Source organism: Acromyrmex echinatior, chromosome 15 (genome assembly GCF_024713525.1).
Source record: "Acromyrmex echinatior isolate Ae372 chromosome 15, ASM2471352v2, whole genome shotgun sequence".
NCBI lineage: Eukaryota > Metazoa > Arthropoda > Insecta > Hymenoptera > Formicidae > Acromyrmex > Acromyrmex echinatior.
Genome location: NC_141866.1, coordinates 9,842,532 through 9,864,440, shown reverse-complemented (window position 1 = coordinate 9,864,440; position 21,909 = coordinate 9,842,532). Strand labels below are relative to the sequence as shown.

At 38.5% G+C, this 21,909-nt stretch overlaps 2 protein-coding genes and 1 long non-coding RNA gene across 5 annotated transcripts in view; 1 reads left to right on the top strand and 2 right to left on the bottom strand.

Moving 5' to 3' along the window:
• Window positions 1–370: 370 nt before the first annotated feature.
• LOC105145799 (LHFPL tetraspan subfamily member 2a protein) lies at window positions 371–13,347 on the top strand. 3 transcript variants are annotated; one of them, XM_011055617.2, is made up of 6 exons: window positions 371–607; window positions 689–763; window positions 10,665–10,847; window positions 11,196–11,468; window positions 12,027–12,140; window positions 12,731–13,347. In XM_011055617.2, exons 3-6 carry the CDS (start codon window positions 10,718–10,720, stop codon window positions 12,871–12,873), a joined length of 660 nt encoding a protein of 219 aa, XP_011053919.1. In that variant the 5' UTR covers window positions 371–607; window positions 689–763; window positions 10,665–10,717; the 3' UTR covers window positions 12,874–13,347. The 3 variants fall into 3 exon arrangements, with proteins under 3 accessions (XP_011053919.1, XP_011053918.1, XP_087269976.1); XM_011055616.2 differs by lacking the exon at window positions 689–763; XM_087413850.1 differs by lacking the exons at window positions 371–607; window positions 689–763 and adding an exon at window positions 7,375–10,582.
• Window positions 5,775–7,064, bottom strand: LOC147907274 (uncharacterized). The gene is made up of 2 exons (XR_015547556.1): window positions 6,987–7,064; window positions 5,775–6,772 (listed from the first exon to the last, which is right to left on the bottom strand). It is a non-coding gene; the product is annotated as an uncharacterized LOC147907274 (long non-coding RNA).
• Window positions 13,348–13,575: 228 nt separating the features above from the next.
• LOC105145798 (uncharacterized) overlaps window positions 13,576–21,909 on the bottom strand; it is a 40,930-nt gene continuing 32,596 nt past the window's right edge. Inside the window, exons 6-13 of the mRNA XM_011055613.2 lie at window positions 20,457–20,767; window positions 18,173–18,524; window positions 17,736–18,082; window positions 16,532–16,907; window positions 16,179–16,446; window positions 15,916–16,098; window positions 15,699–15,836; window positions 13,576–15,554 (exon numbers count right to left, since the gene is read on the bottom strand). Coding sequence (XP_011053915.2) covers window positions 15,327–15,554; window positions 15,699–15,836; window positions 15,916–16,098; window positions 16,179–16,446; window positions 16,532–16,907; window positions 17,736–18,082; window positions 18,173–18,524; window positions 20,457–20,767 — 2,203 coding nt within the window. The 3' untranslated portion in view covers window positions 13,576–15,326. The remainder of the gene's footprint in view (window positions 15,555–15,698; window positions 15,837–15,915; window positions 16,099–16,178; window positions 16,447–16,531; window positions 16,908–17,735; window positions 18,083–18,172; window positions 18,525–20,456; window positions 20,768–21,909) is intronic.

The window sequence follows — 21,909 nt, the reverse complement described above, 5'->3', positions numbered from 1 at the left end:
TGAAGACTTTGACTCGCTCTTCTAATTTTTTGACATAATTACACGTTAAACAATAATGAGTATTCATCTGAATAATTAGGTCACTGTCGAATTAGAATTGCACATTGTCGTATGTATAATACAATTCGAATTATGAGAGTTGCAAAGTTATTTAGAATACATGTAAATTACACGTTTGCCTAATTCTGCTGCATTTTTTTAATCCCGGACGCGCCTTCGAAAGTTTTCGTTATCACAATGAACGAATATTCGCTGTCTCGTTTCGTCTTGATCCATCTGCTCGAAACGATATTTATCATGTCCGATTCTGCCCCCGCTTATACATGCGGCGGCTGACAAGTTCGCGTCTCGTTATACCGCCGCTTCGGCGAACGCCGTTCTTACTTCTTCAGTCGTGCCCTGCGCGTCCAGTGAGCTGCACGCGAGGTGGATTATGTGCGCGTTTCGAGTCCGCGATTAAACACGATCGAAGAATCGCGCGTGTTTAACCGAAACGATAACTTCCGGTATTCGATACGCGATAAATCACGAAACGTTACTCGTCGATGAGACGCCGGTCTTGTCCAGAAACCGCGCTGGGTTAAACACGGAAGACGGGCGGCGAAAAGTAAGCCCACATTGTTCCAATTATTGTCGCTTTTATTACTTTATAATTGCAGTTTCTTAATTGTGTAATATTACTCTTAAGGAATATCGTAATTTTGAATTTTCAACCAACGTTCTCCGGGAAATTTCTGACGGAGGAATTTCGATGAGACGAAAAGTAAGCATTGTTCTAATTATTGTCGCTTGTATTATTCTATAATTGTTGTGAATTCTTTCTGGTCTGTGTAGTATTATTATTATATAATTTTCTAAGGAATTTTCTAAGGAATTTTTCATTCTCCAAAACAGCGTTCTTCACAAAATTCTCGACGGAAGAATTTCGATGAGACGAACAATCAGCCACATTGTTCAAATTACTGTTAATTATATTATTCCATAATTCTAGTTTCTTAATATTATATATTATTTAAACAATATTGTAAAGAACATAATAATTTTCAATTTTTAAGTAGCGTCCTCCACGAAATTCCCCCAGGGGAACTTTCGACGAGAATAATAATTATTTTGCACGAGATCCTCGAGTTACTCGGAGGAGATCGGAGTAAAACAAAAATTTACTTAAATTTTTATTGGCTGCGCCAATCCATTGGGGATTAAGGGATTATCATTACGAGGAGTAAAGATTCTCGTCATGCAGAATCATCGTTCGCTCGCTCGCGTTCCGCTCGAGTCTCTCACCGATTGCATCGATTTACGAGTGTTTACATCACGATGTCAGGGCGCGCCGTAATCACTCGGTATTATGAATTATGCACCCCGGGGTGGTTTCGAATTTCTTCTCGGTCCACTTCGTTCCTCTACACTCGGAGACATGACTTGCTGTCCGCGCGCGATCGTTAATATTAATTTCGGGCGGCGCTAAATTGGTACAAATTGCGACGTCAATTAAACCGCTTTGTCGTTGATACGTTTCATGGACCAACCGGCAAGTTTCCATTACTCTGGCTGGTTGATCTTATTGTTCTTGTAATTCTTCGGAACGCGCTTGATTTTTCACGTTTACGTTTGTTTAAAAAAAATATTCGATGAGTGATGTAAAATAAGATATATAGATGAAATTTAATTTCCAAAGACCAAATCATGATGGAATTTGATTTTCCTCGTTGCTCATTGTCAGTGAAATGGGATAGTCTGTTGACAAGGGTATTCGTTGCAATCGTTGTATGAGAATTTCACGATTTTTTATAGCTAATACTAAAATATATAACATCATTCGAAATAAATCGCGACTTCAGAATCGTAATAGTTATGATGAGATATTTTATTTTATTTTATTTTAATGACACGAGAAAGAGAGGAAGGAAATTTAAATTAATCTTATGTTTTTTTCCAAGTTTAAAAATTTTCGCGATTCTCCATTGAGCAGTTTTTGCATCGGGCACGATAAAGCGCAAAAACTTGGAGAGATCGTCCGAGATCAAATCGTATTTCCAGATGTTGCCGATGCAACTCGGTGCAGCCGGTCGATCGCTTGTTACCAGCCGCTTGTAAATTCACCTTATTCCTTTTTTTTTCCAACGCGGAAGGGGACTGCTTGCTCTTCTTTTTCTTTGAGAAAGGAATGCGAGCGACTTGCGTCTAGAGAGCGACTGATGGAACAAAAGGGTGTTCCCCGCTTGAGAACCGGGTCTTTTCTTTTCGACTCTCAAGTGGGTCAGAGCAATGGTGGTACATACGAGACACGAAATGATGAACGAATCGAAAAAGTTAATCGGAAAGATACGAGAGTACTTGATAAGATTAGAGGAAAAGAGAGATTTCAGAAAAATGTTATAATATATTTGTACATACAATAATGATTATTGTTAGTAAAAATCTTCAAAGAATTGCATTCTATTCGCAATCACTTCATCGTTGAGATACGATGAACGACTGTTAAAAGCACCAATTGATTCAGATTCTGTGATGCATAGAATCTTTCACATCCCTTTCCGAGTGACGATAATGACGTTTCTTATATATATATATATTTTTTTTTTCATTAAAAAATAAAATCTAAATGATATTCCCTCTTTATATCTTGAACAAAAACGGTTGTACCAAATTAGAAAAATAAAATTCAAGTGATACTATTTTTCATTAAAAAAATTAATGATATGAATTTTTATACCTCTCGAATAAAGAAACTGTATCAAAAATTAATAAATGAAACTCGTAAAAAAATAAAACTTAAATAGTAATATCTTCACTTCAAGTTTCTTGCAGTAAAATCTCACTCCAAGAAAATAAAAATTAAAATACAATCACTTTTCACTTCTTGAAAAAGTGTGACAATTTTTAGTCACTTCACTTCAAAGGAGTGAAATCTCACTTTTTTTGGAATGAGATTTCACTGAAAACAAAAAATTTAGAGTGTTTGCATTCCATTGAACAGTTTTCTTATTCTAACTCAAATAGCTTTAATTCTTCTTAAAAAAAAAAAAAAAAAAAAAAAACTGTAATGACATTGTATTATAAAATTGCGAGAGGGACGAGCAGGAAATTCTCCGAATAATGCGAATGTATAATATTTTCGTCCTCTGCATGTTAAAGCGACAGTGATTATGAATCGAAATCGTAAAGTGGATTCTCACGAGTGTCACGCCCACTTTATCGGGAAATCCGCTCTTCTCTCCTTCGAGAACCTTTCGAGAACCCTTCCTCAAGGAGTAGCGTCACGCATGGGCGCGCATTATTTAAGTCGACGTCCGTGAACGATCATTAAAATGCACCGCGTGTTTCGTTTTCACGCAAATGCGCGAGCCGACCGAACACGTGGCGAGCTGGCAGAATAATGAGCTGTAGGGAAGAGTAATGACCGCCAATCGAATCGGCTACTTTTACGACGACGTCAACATTTAATACGTTTCCTGATAAGAATAAAAAGGAGGTAAAGAGAATATATAAGTTCCATGAATGTCTCGTCCAAACGAGAAGATGGGGAGGGGGGGGGGGAACGAAGAGGACTCAACTTTAACGATTTTACGATTGGCTTTCTTTTTGATCTCCGCTAGAACGTTTCTCATTTCTGATTTCTGAGAATTCTAATTTACAAACAGGATTTATTTGAAACAGAGATTTTAATTTATGGAAGATACAGTTTCGTGTAATCTCGTATCCCTTTTTAGCATGTCGAGCTTGTATTGTCCGTCGTGAATTTTTCGCTCTTTCGCAATCAAGTCGAACGGAAGTGGTAGTAACCCACAGAGGAAAAAGCAGTTGAAACGTTTTACATTCCGTGGGTGTTTTCTCTCATCTCTCTCTCTCTCTCTCTCTCTCTTTCCTTTCCCTCCCACTCTCATCGGTCGTTCTTCTGTCTATTGCTCTTATCTTGTCCTTTCTTCCTAGCCTTCTCTCCACGCTGGTTCGAGTCCAGCATAGCCAGTCGCTGTGTCATCGAGGTCCGATACATCATAAATATAAATTGGCTGGGCGTTCGTGCGTGTGCACGCATAAATGAAGCCGCCTGCGTGCGTGCGTGCGTGCGTGCTCCCGGCAATGTTAGAGAATGTTAATACTATCCGGCAGCGATGCTCGTCAAAAATGATAAACAAATTCACAATAGTGAACCAGGAGTTTCGTATTAACACATCCTTTCGTAATCACAGGAATTTAACAGGGAGAGTAATCAAGAAGTATCTAATTTTCTGCGAGAAATCACTCTTCTCCCTCTTTCCGCAATTTATATCAGTAAAATGAAATCTAACAAAATTCGTTATTTTTCTTATTCAGTTCTGTACGCGTTAATTTTTGATCTTGAAACGAATCTTAAACTGAAACTGCGATGATAAACATCGCAAATTAAATTAATAAGCAATTTAATGATATCAACGATGATAAGCATCTTAAAAACTGGGAAGGATTTTGTGAAAAGTATCATCATTTTTTTATATTACAGAATTAATGATAAATTTATTCTTTGGTACGAACGGCTTGATAAACATAATCTGTCGCCAAAGATATTTCTGAATCCATCGTTGATTTATCTTACTTGCAGAACCGGCAGCGGCGGCAACGTCATGATTCTAAGTGCGTCGTGAAACAACGAGATCGCGTGAGTCTTGCAGGAGTGCGGAAATAATCTCGATTTCGAGCAACTGCGGCGATTAACGGCGTTCGTGGAATCATCGTTTCATGGGTTCATCGTTTCAGTTACAACAGTTTCTCTGCGTTCGATCCCTCGTTTCGTCCTCACTTTCTCTCTCTCTCTCTCTCTCTCTTCTTCATATTTTTGCTCTTTCCTTATGTTATCGATTTCTTTATTTCATTAATTTTACTATTACGTACTTTTTTTAAATTAGATTTCTTTTTACTTTGTATCGTTTTTAATTTCCTTCTTTTTTTTTCTTATTACTAGCGCTTATTACATATATTTTGCGCTATATATATTTTTTTTTCTTATTACTTTTTCTATCGAAAGTCGTATTTATGTATGTTTTTTGCCTAATTGCATCAACGTCACTTTGACTTTAAACGATACTTAAAACTCTATCTGTCTTAGTTTTAAAGCCGAAAAGAGACAGAAAGAGTTTCAAGCCTCATTTAAAATCAAAGTAACGTTGGTGCAATCGGACCTAAAGGGCTTATCTTAAAGTAATAATATATGCTGAAGCATCATCTCTCTCTCTCTCTCTCTCTCTCTCTATTTCTCCGGAGAACTCAAACTCGTCTCATCCATTTCGCTTGAAACACGACGAGCGCAGGAAAGCATAGCTAAAACGGGCAGACCTAATCGTGCTGGCCTTGCGATCGCCTTCGGCGATTAATGCCGTGCGTAGAAATATGCACGCAGACGCGGGCGGCAAGTGTGCAACTTCCTGAGGCACGAGATAAGCTCGTTAACAACAAACTTGTATGCGTGTACACCCGAGAGTGCGGCAAGTGCTGCCGATAAACGCAGAGGATCATTTTCAACGCGTGTCCAATCTAAACACCATATACGCGAACTATGTGCGTGACTGGAAGTTCAAGTAACGCAAGGATAAGACCTATCATGTTACAAAATTTTACAATAGTCGCAAAGCTTTTTGTTGTAAACGCCATTTTGCATTTCGACTGATACGACGGTGCGTTGTTCTAAAAATGCCAATAATATATTTGAAAAATAACATGAGGCTCTATGAGGGTAAAAGAATGTAGAATTAAATGAGGGCAAAGAGCCAACGACATAAATAATAAAGAACACAATATAGTAAACAAAATAATAGCTGTAATAATTACATATGTTCCGACTCCGATCGGGTCATTTCAATGTTACAAAATATAAGAGTAAAGACCTTAAAAACAATCAAATAAATTACATTAGTTCGTTTCTTGTTAACTATTTAACAAAGTTAGGGTTCGTCGTGTTGTTAAACCAAATCAAATTATTTGACAACATTGTTATTCTCTAAAAATACAAGAAAAGTAGAACATAAGATTTTCAGCGCAATTATAATCACATCTAATATCTATTGTAGTCCGAAGTGTTGTATAAATTGTGATATATTAGTTGATAGAGAGAAAAATATTCGTTTGGTAGTCAATATTACAGTCGTATTCCATTCTTTTATGTAAATCGTGAAATTAGAATAAAGTGAAGACAACTTATCTCGTCTGACAATGCCAAGAAAGAAAAAAACATCTACTGATTAAGTTACAGTAAAAGTAAGGAAGGGAAGAAAAGGGAAAGAAAGCCAATAATATATTTTTTTGTATCCGCGAAAATTACATATCGATTTAGAAATTAAAAATCAAATTTGTTGTACGATCGTACGAAGATTTTTCTCGATGGATCGCTCGCATCGCTAAAACCTATTGGCGGTTATCTTAATCGGGTCTTCATAGTTAACGAGAATCACCGTTAGGCCTTAGGATCGTCGTCGTCGTTTCTTAATTATCCCGTTGTTAGAATTGCGGTCTGCAACACCAGGCACGCTTATCACGCGTGAATTCTCACACTCGGAAGCAATTTCTTGCGTACATTGCGCACTTCCGGCTGATCGATGCCGATAATCGTCGCGATGATGAACGACAAACATTTATTACAGGCATGTGAGCGCCTCATGTTTTTTTACACACACATCCTGCGAACTACAAAATTTCAGGATATTCGTGATATCCATCTTATGATCGGTTTTTTTCCCGCCGATGCAGACAACTTCAATCTCGATTCAATTTGTTCTTCATCCTTTTTTAATTTTTAAAACTGGAAAAAGATGAAGATTAAGTTAAATTGAGATTAATCTACATCGGCGGGAACAAGCATAAAAGATGGATATTTTGAATATCCTGAAGTTAATAAAGTATATACATGAAATATATATTTTAAGATCTCGTAAAGTTCCACGTTCTTACGTACGATAATTTATATTACTGTTTATTCAAAATAAAATTGTATAATTCTCTTTTAGGAACGTTACTTTAAGTGTGGCAATAATCAACTGGCATGTTGAGCTCCACTTGTTGGTTACACGCCTCATGTCGAATGACTCACAGAGGCGATTGGAAGTCTAATTACGTCTCATGTAGATTTCCCTGGATGGAGGGAGATCGGTCGCACGCTTGGCACGGGTCTAGGATTGGTCGATCGTTTAGAAAACGATCACCTTCGGAATTGCGATAAATCACTACGGGTAAAATCGCTGGTAAGCGAGATTGGTTGGCGTGGTGAAGCTACAGTAAAAAAAAATAAAGAAAAGGGTGATTCACCTTCTCTCTCTCTCTCTCTCTCCTTCTCTCCGTTTCTCTTCCTCTCCTCGTAGACTGGATCTCGAGGAGAATTAAGGGAGAGGACAAAGACAAGAGAGCACCTGTCCAACAGCTGCCTCACATATGGCGCACTCGCGAGATTACATAAGGAGAGTAGGTGCCTTGTTTTCAAACGCCGCGGGTAGAGGCCCCTCTTGGAACAATTAAGATGATCCGCGTCGCGTTAATCCCGTCATCGACGGGATCCTTTAAGAGAACCACCTCCAGACGAATGATTTCTCTTTCACGACAGCTTACGACCGGGACGTACTGTCTTCCTTTCCGTAAGCGATAAATTAAAATTCCGTTCCTGGATTCTTTACCCTCTCTCGCCAAGGATTATACAGTACGTTCCGGATCCTATTATAGGACCGTCTGTGGGTGGCATCTGAATCTCTCATTCGGCTCACGGCGCTCACGCATCTTCGCGGAATGCAATATCGTCCCTCCTCTTTTCCAGCCTCGTTGCACAGACGCTTCGACCATTAGTCATCCACCAATGGGTCCTCTGTCCGGTAACTCACGGCCGAAAAGCCGTAAGTCAACGGAGAATGCTAATAATCCGCTTGTAAGCCCAGATCTCTGGTGTCTGCACGGTCGATCTCAGCACGACGCTGAAACCTGTCCTCTTCTCGCGAAGAGACGCGTTTTTAAACATTTACACGGAGGGAAAAAACCGCAGTGAAAAAAAATCTGCCAATGGATAAACGATGGTAATTAAAGCGGGGACACCAAGTTGGGAAGAGAGAATTCCGTGAAAATTTTCACGCCGCAGGCGCCGAGATCTCGACGTCTACGAGTTTCAGAATTAATTCCACGACTCGATGGCTCGCGCGCACGCGAGTGCGGTCTTGGCGAAAGGGGGTATCGCATTATGGGAAGGCGTGGCAGCGCTGCACGTAACAATAAAGCCGGTGTAATTAAAATAAAAAGGATAAGGAAAAATGAGCAGCTGCATGCTGTCGGGCAGACAGCACTCGGCACTCTCAGCAGCCGGCCCACGCAACGAATCTCCAATGCAGCGCCTGTCTCTCTCTCTCTTCGTTTCGAGTTGCATAGATTGTCAATTGAACGATTGAGCTACGGTTCATTAATTCTTAATCACGTGCGAAGGCGGACTATCGAAACAAGGAGCTAAACGCGATGGAAAATCGCTTAAGTGGAAGCGATAACTCGCTCGACGATGGCGGCGCTAATTAAGTATCGTTTCATTATTGGTGGATTATATCAGGGGGATGAGAGGTAGTTGGTATTTTTTTCTTTTTTATATAGTTATTTGGAAACAATGCTTTAACAGTTTGAAAAGTAAAGTATTTTTATATGATTCGATTTTTATATGATCAAAATGCTGAAGAGATTGATTAATCTGGTTCAAAGGAATGTTTTCTTACGACACCCTCGCGATGCATCAACGTCTTAAAGAGAGAGAGAGAGAGAGAGAGAGTCATTTATGTTACGAGGTTCGAGACAACGCAAATATAAACAGCGATTAGGGGGTGATCCTAAGTAAACACGTTCTGTGAAGTGGTTGCGAGTCGCAGGCAGAGAGTGTCGGAAATAAAAGCGACAACAGCACTGAGTGCCAACGAATTTCTTTGATACTATTCTTTGATAATACTGTTGAATGTTTTCTTCTCGATAATTGATTTGGGTCCAATTTCGAAGTTTGACGTGCAGCTCGAAGAGACGAATCTTTAAACTCACGAATACTTATGAGATTGCACAAAAAATTCATGGTAGAATTGATAAAATGTTCATCACGAAATATGTAGAGAGATCCAGGTTCGAATTCTGGTTGGGATATTTTTCGTAATAAGTTCTTTACAGCGTTTTAAGATATTCATCGAATTAATTAATTGGTATTATTAAATTGCTTGTCAATTATTATTATTAATATTATTATTATTAAATTGTTTTTAATTTAGGACTAGTGTTGCAAGTTCAACGAATAATCGGCACGCAGTTTAAATTGGAAATTGTAAGATTCGTGCAGAAATATTATTAGACATCCGCTTTGATCGATATGATATATTTTCTTCGCTTATTTGTATTAAAAATTCAAAAGCACTCTTTTTCACGTTTGATATACAGATTGCATTTTGCCTTGTTGATTCGTTACCGCTGGAGATCAAAGTAAACCTTTCGATTGGTGGTGAAGAGGCCAGGATGATTAAAGTTTGTGGGTTTGAAGAGCACAAGGGAAACCTTGAGAGGCGCGCGAGAGAGAGAAAAAGAGAGAAAAAAAGAGAGAGAGAGAGAGTGATCTCGAGCAAGACGTGTGGCATAAAAGGAGAAAAGGCGCCGCCCACGAATATGCTGGGAAGAGGGGCTATTCCGGTTGAAAACTAGGACGAGCAGTGATTGATTTGAATTAATCTCTTTCATCGATCATCTTTTTAAAAGAAAAATCTTCATTAAGTTCATATTAATGCACTCGCGCATAAATAAATTAGAAAACGCTTAACACCCTTAACCACTACTAATAAAATTATTCAGGAATTTTTCTCGCATTCCTCGTACGAAAGAAACGTACGTTTGTTAAGGTATCTAAAAATTTATTAGGCGCGCAACTAAGTTCTCGCTGTTATTTTGATGCATTTTCATCAAAATAACAGCGAGAACTTAGTTGCGCAGCTAATAGATACAAATCTGAATGAAAATTTAAATTTTTAGATGCTGCTGCAAAATTATTCTTTCTGCGATCAATCAAATTCGTCGCAAGTTGAAAATTCCTAAAATTCAATTGAAAGAATATAATTAAATTCTTCGTAAAGTCTTACTTTAATCTATGCTGTTCCAATCGAGAAAATTACTGGCGGCACTTTTGAGAGACCGCTATCTCCCGGGACGACCGCAAAGGTCTGATCGCAGAGTCGATCACGAACGAAACGGATGTCTTACGGCGTCCGTTTGTCGGTGATTCCACGGTGTCGTGAGCTAGATCCGAGGGTCGAGTGATTTCTATATAGGCGAGGGGCACCCGTGCCCTTTCACGATTTCCGTGAAATCAGAATAAAAAGTTGGTAACTGTTGGCCGCTGCGCCGTAACCCGAGATCTGTGTATCCTTCGTGTTTCGTTCCGTATCGCAGCCGCGCTTTTAATGCTCGCGCTCGAAAGAGAACCACGAATAACAACGACGCGGCGTTTTCCACGAAATACTAATATGAGAGGCATTTATTCGTTCACAGTCCCTCATTAAAAACGAATCTCGGTAGAGGCCTGTTTAGCGGGAATTTGAAGAATTCTTAACAAATGAGAATTCGTTAAGTATGTCAGTAATTGCAATGTTTAGCGTCCAATTGAGTGTAGATGTAAAATTTATCACGGATTGATATGCTGATTTTTCCAGACACGGTTTCGAGCGATCTAAGAATGGCATAAAGAATCAATCGATCGGCAAGCATGTGCTATGTGATAGTCACTGGACGCAGTCTGTTATGGACGCTCTTATCTCTGGCAGCGTTGATGGCAGTTTTATCAGGCCTCATCACTCCCAGATGGCTTGTAGGACCACCGACCATTAAGGACACAAGTAAGTAGCTTCTCCGATTCAAATAAAGTATATGTCGAAATTCTACCTCCCGTTGTTTGTTATCGAGATAAATTGTAGTGAATCATTAGAATCATTTCGACCAATTCCGATTAACTTAATCGATCAGCACTATTTTATTAAATAATACGAATAAAATTATCCAATTATATAACCATAAAATATAACTATATAACTGTAATACCCAAGCAGAACAAGGATATTAAAAACAATAAAACTGTCCATTAGAAATATTGTTTTAAGTTAATTGTCGTTGTTAATTTAAAGATAATCGGAGTGTGTCGAAATAGCCCTTAATATCGTCACATTCATTGCCTCAAAACTTTATAGAAAACGGCACGGAACTATATACACCAACTGTCGGGATCTTCAATCGTTGCACGAGATTATTCGGCAAGACGCACTGCGCGAATTTCAACGTCGACGGCTTTGCGACGGACTCCAACGTCTTCCCGGGATGCTGGAAGGCGTCCCTGTTTTTCTTGTCCGCGGGCCTGGCGGCGATGTCGGTGACCGTGATAGCCGCTTTGCTCGGATGCTGCGTGCAGAGCATCGGCCGCAAGAGCATCTTCAATCTGGCGGGAGTGGCGCAAGCCGTTGCCGGTAATGTTGCCTCTTCAACAGAGGCGAGGATTGAGATGATGGGATGACGAAACGATGAAACCCCCCGACTATAAGCTTCTTAGCTCGCGGCTGAAATAATCCTTGAAGTGATGGGCGATGTTTTTCATAAAGAGATTTGTATTTCTTTTTCTTTCACGCGTGTAGTAGGATTTAGATTCCAGCAATTCTTCGTAAGAAACTTATATACGTTTGCTCCGATATATGTACATATAAAGCTTGTTGGCCTTTTCTCAGCGTGACATTAGTAAGAATGACGTTAGATCTCAGAAAGCAATGATCGCTTTGTTGCAGCTGGGTATTCCACGTGCGTAATGTGCTTTCAGTCTGACAATGGTATCTCGAGAGTGCGAATGACGCAATCTCCATTGTGGCGAAAGGTTGTGCCCGGAATAATCAACGAATATATATATATGTATATATACATGCTTTAAAAAGCGATCTCATTGTCACGATTCTACAAATCAAATAACCGGGAAACGCATCTGTGCAAAGCGTACTTTGTATTATCGTTCTAGTCTCGCACATTGATTTTTATAGGAATACTATATCTTTTTGGGATGATTCTGTATCCTGCCGGTTGGGGTGCTGAGAGAGTACAGAGGATCTGCGGTCCTGAAGCCGATGCCTTCTATCTCGCAAACTGCAGTCTTGGTAAATTAAATTAGAAAATTATAAAATTAGTTTTTCGGTCGGATTTCTATATTTTTCTTTAAGAGATGGTTCTTGAATAATTACAGTTATAAAAAATATCAGTTCTAAGAATTGTGGTAGCCATTGTTTTCTAAGCAAAACAGGTCACGATAGTGTAAAAGAAATCGTGATTTTTGAAATGAAAAATGAAAACTTTCAATAATCTTTTTGGAGCTATTTTGATATTATTTTGATGTCATCATGATTTTTTTTTATTTAGATTCTCGTTTACTACACAAAAAAAGTAAAATAAAATTAGACTAGTGTTGACTGAATTAAATAAAAAAATCTACAAAATATAAAAATAAATAAATTTAATTGTATAATTAATTACTAATAATAATGATATGATCATTATTATTAAATCGATTATCAATTTAATGTACTAGATTATTATTCAGTTTAGGACTGCGTTTCAAAACTGACTGTGTTGACGCGCAGTTTGAAGTGTTGGAAACTATATATAAATTTACTAAAAAAATATTAAGATCCAGTCTCGCATATATAAAATGTTTTCTTCTTATTTGTATTAAAAAAGATCGTTCTTCCAGGTTGGGCGTTTTATAGCGCGGCGATCGGTGTCGCTCTCACCTTCGTCTGCGCCGCTTTTAGCGGACAAGCAGAGAAGTCGACGGCCAGTGACAAGGTCCAGGACAAAATGAACGAAGGAAAGACCCTAATATGCTTAGCCTGAGCATGCAAATAAAATCAGCGAGGGGTCTGGCCTCGCCGTGTAATGGGTGCTACGGTGCGAAGCGTCGAAATGAAATAGAAGAAAACCAGTGCAACCAGAAATATTCACCTCGTTGTGTTCATCGCGCAGCAGAATGGAGACGAAAGTTTTATCGTGGTTGAAATTGTTGCACGAATAATTTAATTATGGGCTTGCGAGGGAAATGGACATTATTGCTGAATGTCATACGCGACGTATTGTACGCATGAAGATCAAGTATCGGATGTACTTACCGTCTTCCCACACTTACTGCCGCAATTTATACTGACGCCTACGATGCTCTGCAGAGAATTCCTATTTTATATCTTATACATGTTTTTATATGTAAAGAAAAGTATAAAATAAAACGTGGATGTTTTTCGTTCACTCGATGTGAATAAAGGTGAATGTATTCTACTGTCGCAACGAAAGAATATATCTAATGATTTCTCAACATTTGTTAACTCTATTAATTTTTCACGCTGTTTCCAGGCACACCTGATTGATAAATATATATAATGGAATTTATTCATTTTATTCTCAACAAATTTCGTGAAATTCAGTCGAATGATATAACTTAAATAGGTATATGTATATGAAATTATCGGCTGTCAGTCGATTATGTACACACATATAAATAATGAAGGCACCAAGGGAATCAACAATCAATAAATTATCCGGGAATTTGTATGAAAATTTCGAATAAGAAACGAGTGTAATTGGCAATTATAATAAGAAATGTAACATTATAACAAAATCACGATTACAGTTCGTGTGACGACGCGCGTGTGATTATTTACTTAGAGTACGAGTGTTATTTGGTTGATGACTTGCCGTTAGAACCGCTGACCATTGATCGGACGCCGAGGAGTAACGCTATCGTACAACTACGCGAAGAAAAGGGTATCGTATAATGACGAGAGATACTCTTGTCGCAGGAATGTCAAATTCGGCGGATGTGACACGTACGTCGATCACAGTCGGATTCTCGTCGCAGAGATCCGTCACGATAATGAGGATATTATCAGCATCTGCCACGCATTCGCATCCGATATACATCTCTCTCCCTCTCTTTTTCTTTTTCTCGACAAACATTTCGAGTTATGTGCAATATTCCATGATTTATCAAATATAATCATCTTACAAAGAATCAGAAAGTATGTTAGCCATCGAGTGTTCCTGGCGCGATGAATCTCGTACACGCGAAACCTGGAAATATCGTATTATTGAAAAACGGAATTTTCTTTCTGAAGAGAACGGAATTAAATTATACATCCATGTTTCGCGCGGGAGATGTGAGAATGTAATTACATACGGTGATAATTAGAACAATAATAATAAAATAATATTTATCGCCGTAAGACGCGCAATATATACGATAATAAGAATAATAGGAATCTTTTTACTCCTAACTGCTGTTGACAATACCTCTCAATGAGGGATACTTTATCGACGTCTGATAGAAAAAGCTATTAGGCGAACACTTGGCATAGAGTCAGCCTTGTGCAAATGTGAATATTCATTAATTCTATTTACATACATAAGCTACGTAATAAATTGCCTGTCTAAGTTAAGGAAATTGTGAATTATCAAAATGGAATCTATCCTGAATAAATTAGTAAATAATGCATTTTCTCATCAGAAAGTATTATATATATCAAATCATTATATATGTTACAAATTCTCAAATTCATTTCTTTATCCTTAACCTAGACGCGCTGCATCTCTCTTGATTTTTAAAATGTGACTGATTTCCACTAGAGGATTCTTGCAGGGCCACATACCTTCTTCAGTCGCTATAGTTTCTAACATCTGCCGCACACACGCAACTTATTACTATTTATATAAATATAAGTTAATAATGTCCATGAAGAGACACGTAACGTAGAAAAACAATTCGATAAAATGCTACAGTAAATGTTTCCACCTTTCGTTTATAAAACATCTCTATGGACAAGAAGCGACACATCATCGTCGTGTCACGTTATTGCGCTAGAATGCTCAGGATGATACATCGAAGCTCGATGGAAAAAAAGATGAGAAATTTATGCAAAACGTAAACACCTGCCCTTCATTAACGCGCGTGTATATATCCTCTTTCTTATCTGCAGTAGTATTAAATTTTTAGCAACTTCAACACATATTACATGATCTATCTGCTTAATACTTTCCTGTTCCTCGCCGCGCATAACTCGCGTGCAATTTACGCGCGCGTGCACGTAGCGAAAGATAATATTTTGAATGGATAATTATATAACAAGCGAATTTGATTCTTTTTGCCGAAGCTGATTGCATTACCGTCTCGTGTACGAGCTAAGCCCTTTCTTTCTTTTTCTTTTCGCGTTCGAACTGACGGTCTATATACTCTAATATTCCTTAGGAGCCGCAATGACGAGCGATCGTATCGCTCGATCAAACTCGAACTCAATTTATCGTTACGTTTCGGGAGCAAAGATCTCGACGGAATTGTCGACATTCTGCGCGTTGGAGCGCATCGCTCGTCTTCGTTCTTCAATCATTTGTCGTCGTGCTTGCTCCCTTGCCTCGCGCGCCTTTTTATTCGCCTCGCTGTTCGCGGTCGGTTTCGCTTTGTGTTTCGCTGGTATGACTCGATGTTTACCGTTCTGTTGCGAGGCCGACGCGGCTTTCTTGTCTGGCACGACCTATGTGCATATTGAACAAAGTGTTGAAGGTGTAATCGCGAAGAATTAAAATATTATACAAGAATTTGATTTTTATTGAAAAGAAGGAATATAAATTGAAAAATTAGATGTCGATTCCGTATCAACAATAATATTTGCTCATACCTCTTGCCATTGCGACTTCCTCAGTTTCTCTATCTGGTCAAAGAGTTCGTTTACTTGAACAACCTGTAGCATCACCATGTCCCAGAAGCCAGCCAAGTCTTCGTTTGTCGTTGGAAATTCTTCACCTGGCACCTGATTCTAGAATATCAAGATATGAGCCGCTAATTTTATTACTTGTTTGATATTAAAATTATAATAAAATTAGAAATTTTCTTACGATATTCTTTTGACACAATCCTTCAAACTGCTGCATCTTCTGCGAGGCTAACAATCTAGCTTTTCCTGCAGCAGATCGCAGCTTACCAGCCGCCTCTTCTGGCAGTGCAGTATCGCCGCTGGCTAATTCAGCCTCTGCAGATGCAGCCAACGACAGCAGTCTATCTGTCTCTTGTTTCAATAACTGAAAGCACAATATGTATGAATTCTTACTGTTAATATTAGTTTTACATCGTGTAATATACGCATTTATTCTCTAATTACCTTCATAAAATAATGACCATCTTTCTCTTCGACTACTTTTTCCGCTTCTTGAGCTTGTTTCGCTATGTTCGTCAAACTGGCGCTGGATTCTAATACAGGTAACACTACTTTCGGCGCGGCTGGTTGCTGATCAGGTATGCTTTTACTAGTCGTATCACGTTGCGGTATGTCACCTTCTATGGTAATCGGAATCCTTCTTATTACGCTGGTCTGTGAATTTATAGTTGGGGGACTCATCTGTTCGGTTTTCCGCGTCACCGGCGTTATCCTGAAAACGTAAAAGTATTTCGTTGTCAAATAGGAAAAAATTCACCAAACTAATTTCTATTTTACTTATAAAACATAGAGTTCACCTTTGTAATGGCTTTATAACTTGTTCCGTGCCGTCTGTGGGTTTTCTACTACTGACTACAGGGAGCTGTGCTCGAAATTCTGGGCGCAAATGTCGCAGAACAGGCAAATTTTTTAACGATTCCTCCGTGTTCGCGTTGTCTGCCGAAATGTCATTGTTATTACTGGATTTATTGAAACTACTGTCGCTGGTGTTTAGCTTAGTGATGCTGCGTTTGAAGAAGAAACCCTGCGCTAGAGCACCTGGACCGTACAGCCGCTCCACTCGCTGTTGAATAAAGGATTTCTCGCTGCTTGACGAAGTGTTTAACACTTGATTTTCAACTTCTACTGACGAGCCGTTTAAAATACTAGAATCGCTAAACGATGCACCTGAAACTGCAAAATAAATGGAAAGAATTAAATAAAAAAAATCTAAAATAAGTATAAAATATAAGGAATAATATAGAAGAGTTAATTCACTTTCTAGAAAGATATTGGTGCGTACTTTTAAATAATTATTTAACAATTGATATAAAAATATTGATATTGTTTGACGCCAAAATCTTTAAGCTTTTTAGAATCTTCTTTGCTAACAATAAAGAAAATCCAAAATAAAATTTATAAGAAATAGCAAATAAAGGAAATATACTATAATATATAACAGAACTTGCAAATAAGACAGTACAAAACAAACTAACTACATAACGCACATATACCCCTTACATACATCGAAAGACAACAATTGTTAAACATCAACGGTGATGTCATAACATAAATAGAGCTAATGTAACATGACCTATTGACGTGAAAGGATAAATTAAATATTATATTCATTTGTATATCGAATAAATTCGAACAATATTGCAATTATTTTGCTTATAATATACATTTGTAACAAATGTAAATTATATCGGATTACTTGCTTTTGAAAGAATTTTTCATCAAGGACATTAACTTTAACATTGTAATTTCCCGAAATCTTATGATCTATAATTGTGGAACTTTTGAAATTCGTTCTTCTTAATACAAATAAAAACTTGAGGCGATATACGTCGAAATTAATTCGTAATAATAAAAAACAGAATAAGTTTTTAAATTCAGTTCAAAGAAAGTATATGAAAAAAATTACTTAAGAACTATTAGGGAAATAAATTTAGCAGATTATATAATTTTATTTCTCTAATTTAATACATTAAAGTTATTATGAAAAAGAATTTTCCTTACGATTAGTGACGCCTTGCTTCGGAGAGGAGAAACCTGTCCCCATAGACTTGTTCTGTTGTCCGCATGACATCATTGGCGACAATCCGGGACTCCGTTTGCTAGAGGCAGTGCTCGTCCTGATGGGACTGAGTTCGGAAAACGTTGGGTGCAACGACACTGCTTTGTCGACTTCCGAGTAACCCTGGCATGTCATGCTGATCGAATTTCTGCTCTCTATGTACGTCTCAACCTTGCACTCCTCCTTCACGCCGTTCGTGAATCCGTTTTGTCTCTCCATCGCTAACGGCGATATCGATTGACTCTTAGGCGGATATTGGGGCGTCGGAACGTTGAGATTCTCGTTGGATCTGTAATTTTTTCAGATATTTATCTAATCGAGATTCGCGTGTACATTTTACTGATTTCACACGATGTAAAAAGTGACGCGAGTGCCTCACCTGAAACCTGCAGGACTCGTGTCCCTCGTGATCAGCCTCGTGCCAGGACTGCTGTCTCTCGAGCGGAATCCTTCCCTCAATTTACTATCGTACCTGGTGATTCCCGAGTAGCCGCTTATACTGCACGCCAATCCCAAGTAACTAGGCTTCTTCGCTGTCGTCAGCTCTGGCTCGGGGCTGCCATGATGAACATTGCTGGCGTTCAGCTTCTTCTCATCGGGGGTAAGATGTGACTTCTGCAATGTCTCACTGCTGCCGTTTGCCAATTTCTCGGGTGGCGACACCGGTTCACCGTTGCACGATAGGTTCAGACTGTGCAGAGTCTTTTCGGACACGGAGTCCACGGTGTTTTCTGAAAGCGGAAATTTCGATCTAGCATTCGCGAAAATTCTTCGATCTTCTTCGGCTCCTACTTTCAAAAATTAAAAACGAAATATGTAGAAATTATCATGAACGTCACACCGCGCGGTCGAAAGAAATATTACAATCCTGTAAGTTTGGCTGCTCTATTACTATAACGATCACGAGCTAAAGTTGCGTAGATTGAACCGCAATAGAAATGTTTAAATTTGTCGACATTCGGATTCTTCTGTTACTGCTTTTATTTAGGTTCACGAAATCCCACGATTCACTGTACTCTCATTAACGACGAACGTCTGCGAGCCAACTGCTCGGAACTGACGAGACATTCACCTTCGAAAAGCACTGTCGCCCACGTACTATGCACACGCCAGTTCGCGTTATACAAATTTTATTCGCGTCATAGTCGTAACGTGGCCTTATTTCCTAGGAACCGGTGGAGCGGTTCCAAGCTCGCTACGCCGAAACAACCGGATGGAAATTCAGCTTGGTCAGAGTACTCGACTACGATCAACCGGCGCACTTCGCGGAATTGAGATGAGCCAACGACAGTTCTCCACGCTCGTCTAAATTACCGCGACGGTTCTGGAACACTGAGCAGAGACTCTCGCGGTAGAGAGACTCCCTCGTCGATGCCTTCTTGGCAACGACGAGGAAAAGAAGCGTTTGCACTTGGTGCAAACTCGCCTGTAGTCTAAATCCGATCGGCATTTTGACTGAGCAAAAAGCGTCCGCCAATCTGCGAGAAAGTAGCGGTGGAGAGATCGGCGACCCTCACCGGCCTTGAAGCATCGAAAATCTACATGAATTTCGAGTAAAGATTTATAAAATACCTGAGATCGCAATACAAAAGATAAGTTTTTTAAATTTAAGTTAATCTTTTTTCCCGAGAAATTTTACTAATTCGCGATGCATTTGAATTTGTAATTAACGCCCGATTACTTTTCGCAAAAGACCAATGTGAAATATTATACGTATGGAAACAGGACGATTTTAAAGTATCTGAAAGTTTACTAAATATAGATTTAAAAATAATTTTATTGGACCATCAACAAAATAATTACGTAGGACGCTCAAACTCATCATGCTTTAGTTTCTTATATAATTATTTTGATGGCAATAAAATTATTTTAGATTTGTATCTAGCTAAATTTTAGATGTTTCAGCAAAATCGTTCTTTCCATGTATGAGAGAAAACTTTTCTGATTAAGGGACAGTTGTTGGATATTTAATGTACCGCTTTCATCGTCAATTAAGTGAACATTTTTGAATAATTGAAAGAACTGGTTTACAGATAAACTGTATGATATAATCCCATGTTCTTTCAAGTGCATTCCACTTTTTTTTCCGCGGGATGACTTCCTCACTCGAGCGATGCTTCTAATCATTCTCGGCCCGACCGAGCTCTACGAGAAACGATCCTTCTCTTCGACAAGGAAGACTATCTTACAGCAAAGCTATCTTCTTCTTTTTTCAAAAAATCATAACGTTCTTCCTAGAAACTGTAGTATCTAAAAAATCTATAATTTACTTAAAAAATTTCAATTTTTGAATTTTTCCAATTCCCTCTCTACCAAACCTTAAGTTATTTGTATCTACAAATTATCCGATTTTTAAATATTACGAATTCTAAATATCTCCAGATTTCCTTCTTTTGAATATTTTCAAAAGGATACGCAACTTAAGGGGATTGTTAACTAGACAACATGAAGAAATAAAAATAATTCGATCATTTCAAGTAACATTACTTTTATTTCAAGTTATCTAGTGACGAAGTTATCAGTGAAGTTGTCTAGTCAGAGAATAATTTAACCGTAGAACGATTAAATGATTCTCGATAATAAGATGACGATTACTAAGTTGTTATTGGTAACGTGTCACATAATCGTGAGGATTACGTATTTCTCAATGCGGAATAGCCAACCTGATCGGTCGGACGCAGAGCGGTCGACGTCCAGGCTGCAGCTGCCGATGCTCTCCTGACTGGTCATGTTGGGGTGATGCCTGGTGGCGATCTGCGCTGACGGTCGAGGGTCCGGGTCGAGGCGATGATAGTTGAGAGGTTGCACTGCCAGGGAGAGCGGTCTAGTGCGTCGATGTGAACGGATGCCACCGGCTCCGGGTACCGACGACGTCACCGTCGCGGTACAGGAGTCGTCGACGTCCTCCAAACCCGCCACCTCGCCACCACCGCGCCGAGGCTGCCGTTCCTCGTCCACGCGATCCTCGTGCACACTGCACAGGTCCGGTTCTCATCCCGTATGCTGTCACGCGTGTCAGAGCGTTCTCGAGCTCGGTGCGGTTACGATATTTATGCGTGCATATGCGTATCTTAATACATGGTGTGCGATCCTGTGAACGCATTGGTGAACGTATATTGATATTCCCGGCTACCAATTAAAATGATTTCCCCTTAATAAAAGAGGAAATCATTTCTTTTGTGACACAATAAATATTATTATATATGATACTCTTGTTGATAAACTTGGACTTTCAAGGTTCAATAATTTTGATTATGAATTATAGATAAATCTATAAATACAATTCGATGCGATTTTTTTCAGATTTTCAATCCGGAATAATATAAAAAATAAAAATCTGCACTGAAGCTAGATTGCTGAACGGGAAGATGCAAAATTTCACATTATTGACATGTTAACTTTTGTTTTTGAGAGTTTAATCTATCATAGCTCAAGGCCACAAGGGTTTAAAAATAATAATTCGAAAAAATAATAGATTATTTTTCAATATACGTTATTTTAATTAAATTTTAAATCATGTCGACACTTGTCGTCAAGACAATGTTTAACTTTACAAACCATACTAGTCTGTTCAAATTTATTATACAATCATATCATTTGAATCAATATGATTAAAAAACTCTAAAAAAATTTTTAAATAAAATTAATAAAAACATAAATTACATTTTGGTCAAATAGAGCGGATAAAATAGAGCAGGTTAAAAAAAATTGGTTTCTGATTAAACTCTGAAAAAATATCACTTTAGCTCTTTTCAACAAGAAATATATCATGTTGTTCACCAAGTGCGTCTATTATCGGACACTCTGTATAGCGATACTAACAGAAATAGTTTTTTGACACCAAGTAAATATTTCCATATGAGACTTTGACACAGATTGACTTTGGAAAAGTTTTAAAAAGAGTTCAGGAGAGCGACCTCGATTGATAACGAGACGCGTTCTTAAAGAATGACCGCTTTCTGATGGTTTTTATGCCAGGTCCAACGGAACAAGTTACATTTCTCTGTTTCTTTTGTGAATGTCACGTCGTCTCGAAGGAAGCGAGAAAGCGGCACGAATTAGCATTTGCCAGCGACCGCCGCGACTGCTTTTTTGCACATGACATTCGTGCAGTGT